This window comes from Plectropomus leopardus, unplaced genomic scaffold (genome assembly GCF_008729295.1).
Source record: "Plectropomus leopardus isolate mb unplaced genomic scaffold, YSFRI_Pleo_2.0 unplaced_scaffold2826, whole genome shotgun sequence".
NCBI lineage: Eukaryota > Metazoa > Chordata > Actinopteri > Perciformes > Serranidae > Plectropomus > Plectropomus leopardus.
In genome coordinates, this window is record NW_024630779.1 from 1 (window position 1) to 7,303 (window position 7,303).

The 7,303-nt window shown below is 35.1% G+C and overlaps 1 protein-coding gene across 1 annotated transcript; it reads left to right on the plus strand.

Annotated features, from left to right (window-relative positions):
- The first annotated feature begins 3,758 nt into the window (after positions 1 to 3,758).
- On the plus strand, positions 3,759 to 6,718 carry LOC121938036 (betaine--homocysteine S-methyltransferase 1-like). The gene is made up of 4 exons (XM_042481323.1): positions 3,759 to 3,866; positions 4,070 to 4,202; positions 4,296 to 4,408; positions 6,482 to 6,718. The coding sequence occupies exons 1-4, from the start codon at positions 3,846 to 3,848 to the stop codon at positions 6,692 to 6,694; spliced, it is 480 nt and encodes a 159-aa protein (XP_042337257.1). The 5' UTR covers positions 3,759 to 3,845; the 3' UTR covers positions 6,695 to 6,718.
- Positions 6,719 to 7,303: the final 585 nt, after the last annotated feature.

Sequence of the window (7,303 nt, forward strand, 5' to 3'; positions counted from 1 at the left end):
AAAATGACCTGGATGATCGGTGCTGCTTCCCCATCATTGGGTCCACAGAGCTGGAGCAGTAGACATTTCCTCCAGCTGAGCTGGCTTCCTCCAGTTCAGTGCTCAACTATAAAATGATTTAACCTTTTGAAACCTAAACAAATTGGCTTGATATCTTTGTAAAGAGGCAGGGATGAGCAATTTCACAAGAAATGGCCTAAAAAATTGCAAGAAATTTGTAAATAAAAACAAAATAAGAAAATGACAAATGGAAAAATGGCCCAAATAAATAAATAAATAAATAAGAAAAAAGTTTAAAACAGGCAAACAAAGAAAAACTCCAGAAATATAACCTTAAGAAAATGTTTTAAAAATATACAATAATAATAATAATAATAATAATAATAATAATAATAATAATAATAATAACAATAATAATAATAATAATAACAAATTCTGTAGTATAACTTTAAGTAAATAAACAATTAAGGGAATTATAAATATATTTTTGTGGACTTGTTTTTATCATATCTGTTACCCTGTATCAAGATTTCTGAGGTTTCAGAGATTTATATGCTGGTGAAAGGCGTTTGAATGCAGCACAAGAGAACAAAGTCATCCAGGTGTTAAAGGGTTAATCTTGCAACTCTTCATACTGTCCAAATTAAATTGGACAGAGTGGATCAAATCCTAATAGAGAAACGAATAATTTTTCTGATTTAGCTACTGATTTATAGGCATCTCTTTCTTCAGGTAAGTCAGAGAGAAAAGTCTTTCTGGGTCCAATGGCGTCATGTGATGCAGTAATTCGATATTTTGGCAAGTATGGGAAATGTCTTCAAAGACTGCCGCACTAACAATGGTAGAAAGGTGGAACTAAAAATTTTTTTAAAATTTCATTGGAAGCATCAGTTATTAGCCTTGGAATCAGACAAATTTGCATGCTCATATTTCATTTGCTCTGGCAGATTCTTCAAATTTGTAATTTGGTCTGGTGATGTCAGGCTAATCAATGTTGTTATGATCATCAGTTATGATGATCCTTCAGGAAAAATGAACACTGGGTAAATGTGGACTGGTTCAAGCAGCACCACATCGTTTCTTTGACTACATTTTGAGTTTGGACTGTCTTCAGTCTAACATACCACTGGTTGCTTGGAGTCGGTTGTGTTGATCTTGGCTGATTATCACAGGATGTCATCGCCATGGTAATCTGGACTGAGACTGTGTCTCTGCTGCAAACAATAAACTGTATTTCTCTACTCTTCTGTGTAGTTTTGGCCTCTTTTGGGGGCAATATTGTCTGTGGATGTATTATTGCAGCGAGCTGTTTTTTTTAGTGGTGGATGAGATGGTATGCAGCATTCATGTGATGTCAGAAGGTCGCAGTTTTCAAGTTGTGTTCATGTGCTTTTAGGCCGTAAAGTGGAAAGAACATGGAAGCTACAAAGAAGAAGATGAGATAGCCTACATTTTAATGCTAAGAACATTTAAACAAGAGGTTGATAGCTGATTCCAGTTTGTTTCTATTTTTGTGTGTTTTATTATTTTTTGATATATTAAATATTTAATCTTTATATGTTTTCATATTTAATCTAGTTCAGTTTACATGGACAGCAGTAAACTTTAACCCTTCAAAATCTGGATTCACATCAGTTGTCTTGTGCTGTGTTCAGACACCTCTCACAAGAATTTAAACATTTGAAACATAAGCAAATTGGTTTTACTTAGTTCAAAAACCTGAATGCAATGAGCAACTTAACAAGATTTGTCTCAAAATGAACAAGAAAATTAGTCAAAAGTGACATGAAAATTGCCTGAAAATGGGAAAACAAAAAACAAAAAAGCAAGAAACATAAAAAACATAAAATGACTTTGAAAAGTGCTGAAATTGTTAGGAATTTTCAAAATATGTTGGACATTTCTTGCCAAGTTGCTCATTGCCTTTTTCCCCCCATGTTTTCATAATTTGCTCAGATTTGAAAGGGTTAAACAGCTTGTGAAAAGCATCTGAATGCAGCACAAGAAAATTCAGTCCAGGTTTGTGTCTGTGTTAACTGAAAAATATCCAATACAAGCTGAAATCCCATGTCTTTATCATGATAACATAACATCAATATCGGTTGTGCAACCCCAAACACTCTGAGTCTGCACAAAAAGTCTCCTGATCCATCCATTCTCCTTCTTCCTTATTCAAAAAATCCAGACTTTGTAAATATGCAAATGTTTGTAGCTTCAACAGTTTAACTGCTGCGCACAAGATGCTGACTGAAAAGTCCATTGTTAGTGTTATTGTACAGCAGAGGTTTCAAGTTTCCACATCACACTTGGGAAAGTTGCACAACTGGATTGGCTCCGAGGTATTTGAGAGGTCACAAAATCCTGCCCATACTGTACTGTACACCATGTCTCACCAGTGTCACACTCACACATTTCTCTGCACAGTGAAGCTAAACCATTCAGGGGAAGACACAAAAAGCACAAAATATTTGGGATGACAAAAATGATGCCAAGAAAATCAGATTTTTGTCCTTTCAGTGTCACTTTGTCACATCAACCCTACGGTTTATGCCTGTAGGCCTATATGTACTTGATAAAATCTAACAAATCGATTTTACTTTTTACAAAAATCTGAGAAAGCAACCTTGAAAAATGTTGGTGAAATAATAATTATGTTTATTAATTTATGTTTACTGTATGTACAATTGTTACGTTTACTTTAAGTTAATTATATTTACTCAATTCAATGAAGTTGTAAACCAACTTTGGTAAACCAAGTTTTGCTATATATCTGTATTCTACTAATTTCTATTTTCTGCAGATTTTCCACTTCATCTAGTTACAAAATCATCTCTTCATGATCAAGTTAAGTCAGACTAACTTGCTTTACTTAAGTCACTAACACTTACAAAGAATAAGGTAAATTCACTGGTCATTTTCAAGTTGCCAAAACTTCACAAAATTAAGTAAATAAGTTTCAAGTAAATGTAACACATAAATTAAGGTTTAAGATTATTTCATCAGGTTTCTGGGATTATTTCGAGTAAGATCAACTTTTACAGATTTTACAGTGCATAGTATCTGCCTGTATATGTATAGTGGCTCATAAAACTGGTCAGGCTCCTTCTCCACATGTTTATCGTTTTGGGACTATCCAGAAAAGATTTCATCTCACTCATGTGGTTAACATCTGTGTTTTACAGCTTCTGTGTTTTGCATTAATTTATGAACAAAAAAAAAGTAGTTAACCCATATAAACCTAAGCATATTGGCTTGATTGAGAAGAATGCAATGAGTAACAAAATAAGAAATCACCCCAAAATTAGCAAGAAATTAGTAAAAACCACAACAAAATACCTGAAAATCAGTTACTTTACTGCCTTTCCCCATGTTTTTTGAAAGAAACTGCATTGGTTTGCTCAGGGTTTAAGGGTTTAAATACCAATGGATGGTGTCTAAATGCAAGAAAAGTGATAATGCTCCAACTCTTAAAGGGTTAAACCTAATTATGCATTGGTTTGCATGAGTCAAATTCTCTGTACTTTCACCTGATAACCATCCTGTTCCCCTTTACTAAAGCATTAAATCTTCAAATTGATTTATTCCACGAAATACAAGTGAGTATAGAGCAAGAGTCTTGCACAATGCAGCGCTGCAGAGACAATAAATTGTCTTATGCAATATTGCCAAAAGAAAGGAAAAAAACAAAAAGATGCGCCATGAAAGGCAGGCGGATCTTGGAGTGACATCAGCAGCACCACACCCCTCTTGGATTATAAATTCAGCATGGTTGCTTCCACAACTCCCTTCCCAAACTCAGAGGGACTCTGGCTGAGGCGAGAGGGCCGGTTACTACTGCAATAATCATGACACCAGGAGCAAAGAAGGTGAGTGAATAAGATTTCTCTTACTTAATGCTTTCAATTTACTTGTTGCTTTAAATTTGTCAGGTTTTGGTTGCGTATGTGCATTTTTGCGCAAAAAGGAAGTAATTTTTTGCATGCGCAAAAGGAAGTGGTTTGCCTCAATTCGTACTAACTTCCAGATTGCATCAAATTGAGCGTTTTTGTGCTTCTTGAATGTCACACAGGGGATTTTGGAGCGTCTGGATGCAGGAGAGATCGTTATTGGGGACGGAGGCTTTGTCTTCGCCCTTGAGAAGAGAGGTTATGTCAAAGCGGGACCGTGGACACCTGAGGCTGCAGCTGAGTACCCTGAAGCAGGTATTACACCATTCTTTCCATGTCTCTGTGCATGCATGTGTTTCCTAACCTGCAAAGCCAGATCCAAATGCTGAAAAGTGTGTCTTGTTTCAGTGCGCCAGCTGCACAGAGAGTTTCTGAGAGCAGGCTCCAACGTCATGCAGACGTTCACTTTCTACGCAAGCGATGATAAACTGGAGAACAGAGGCCACACTCAGCGCTTCACTGTGAGTACAGCTTTAATGTGTGTCACAGCAGCTGCTCTCACGTCTCATATAAAGTTATGAAGAGGGGGCGGAGGCTTGGCCAGCAGAGTTGGCACAGCACCTACTGCCTGCAGCATGAAACATCAACAGAAACTTTGTGTGTTTTGTGTGCCTCGTGTTGTCAATCACTGAAACAACCAAAAAACTTCCTTTGGAAGAACGTTTGGACTCCTAAATACCATAAAACTGTCATTTGCTTAAATTATAGAACTCAACAGGCTTATATTTGGGACAGGCGTCTATATGGGACAAGCTTTTAATTCCTTTCACGCAAAACTGTTGCTCAGTAAAGATGGAAAATAGAATGACTTTTTTTTTTCAACCCTTGAAACCTGGGCAAATTGGCATAAAAAAAAACATGGGGAGAAAATAATGAGCATCAAAAAATGGAAATACCCCAAAGTTGGCAAGAATTGGCAAGAAAATTTAAAACATCCTGAAAATTTGCCCCCCCCCCCCAAAAAAAAGAACCACAACACAAAAGCAAAAAAAAAAACAAATAAAAAATACAGAAATTGCCTGTAAAAGAAAAATAAATGAATAAATAAGAATTAAAAAGAAAAGCTTAAGAAATATTCTGGTTCTGTAAATTTAAATATATGATTATGAATATACTTCACCAAACATTTTTCCTTTTTTTTTTTTTTAAATCTTCTCAACTTTCTTTGCATCTCTCTTACTATGTTGGTAAAACCGTTTTCTTTGGTGCTCATGGTTTCAGTAAATGAACTGGATGAATGAGTCATAGAGAACCTTACCAAGCTAACAGTGTGTGCATGTCTATATTGATTACATTAAGTTTAAACATATATCCATGTTTGTATGCGTGATCTAAGCAGCTAACTAACATTATCTCCAGCTGGTAGCCAACAACCTGGTTTTATATATAAAAAGAACTTCTATAAAAGTGAACTGCAGCGTAAACAGACTGAGCCTCTAATTGAGACAGGCCTTTATTTGTCAAAACACCGAGCTAGTAAAAGGGACTGGGCTCTTAATTGGGACTAGACTTACTTTTGAAGTTTTCCAGTATCTTTTGACAAACAAAATAAGAGTCTATTAAAATCCTACACAAATATTATCCAAAAAATTATTATCTTATTTAGTTTAAAAGGACATCAGCATGAATAGTTCATTCAGTGATTTCCTCCCAGAGATACCTTTTTGTTTATTTTGACAGGTATTGATTTATTTTGACTAATGGTGATTATTTCATTTAGATATAAAAACCTTTTAGATGAGTTGCTATCGAGAGAAAGCATGGAGATTAAAAAACAAGATCAAGAAACTTTTTGTTTTTTGAATATTGGTCATATACTATTAATTCATTGTTTAATAAAATTAATTTTTATTTTTTTAAAAACTTAATTTTCTTTTTTGCTGACATCTGTAAAACCGGAAGATGACGTATGCTTTGAGTTGTGATGGTGTCTTGTAATCTAATGTGGGATGGGACAGAAATGGCATGACAAAAAAAATTAAAAAATAACATATCTAATTAAACCAAGGCTGTGACCAAAAGGCTGTGACCAAAAGGCTATGAAAGGACTTGAGCAGATTCATTATTAATAACATTAACCCTGGTTTTAATTGATTTCTAGAGGATGCTTTGCGTGGTTTTCATAAAGGTAACAGTAAAATCTAAGAAAATTATATTATTAATTTGATTATTCTCTTACATAAACACAAATCCAAATTTAGTAAATCTAAACCCCTTGTTTTTGAGATTTGAACATGAAACCAAACAATACTTTAAGATGGTTCTCTCCTTCCAAAACAAAAAGGGTATCAAAACTATAACTTTATGTACTGCCTTTAATAATTTTTATTTAAATCTGTATCTTCTCTGGCTTTGTTGTTGTGATTTTTTTATCCCCTGGCATCTGTTAGTTTGTGTTCTTTAACTTGTTACAATTTTCTCACCTCTCTGCCATTTTGTACCTGTACATCCTTTTGTGCAATAAATAGGAAAAGAGAGTTCTCTTAAAGTGAAAGTTGCATTTAAAGTCTTGTTTTTTTTCTCTGATCTTACAGGGTCAGCAAATAAACGAAGCAGCTTGTGACCTGGCCAGGGAGGTGGCTGATGAGGGTGATGCTCTGGTGGCAGGAGGAGTCTCTCAGACCCCCGCTTACCTCAGCTGCAAGAGCGAGACTGAAGTCAAGGCCATCTTTCAGAAACAGACGGACGTCTTTGTAAAGAAAAATGTGGACTTCTTGATTGCAGAGGTATTTGGTGAACATTGTTAGTTAACCCCTTGAAACCCAAGCAAATTGGCAAATCTCTTTCACAAACATGGGTGGAGGGCAATGGGCAACTTCATAAGAAATCACCCAAAATTGGCAAGAACTTAGTAAAAGGTTAAATAGAAAATTGGCACACAAAGAAAAATGGTTAAAAAGGGAAATGGAAAATAGTGCTAAAAATGTAAACTAACTTTAATAATTAACTTTAAATATGCAATTAAATATTTCAGATATTTTTCTGTTTCTCTTTTTTTTTTTTTTTTTTTAAACATATTTTTAGTTCATTTCTTGTCAGCCCCTCCTAATTTCTTGGACATGTTGTGCCAAGTTGTCAGTTGCCTTTTTAGCCATGTTTAAACCAATTTGATCTGGTTTCAAAGGTTTTAAATGCTGGTGAAAGGCCTCTAAAGATAACACGAGATGCTGATCCAGGTTTCCAAGGGTTAATTGCCACAATTTTCTGCCGGGGGTCAAAGTATTTCTGTTTCTGAATTGGGCATGACATTAAATATCTAGGGGAAAAAATAAAGGGAATTTTAGTATTGTAGCTGCTGCTACAAAGTTGTAGAGCTCACAGGAGCCAGACTTAAAATATGTGCCACAGTATTCTGA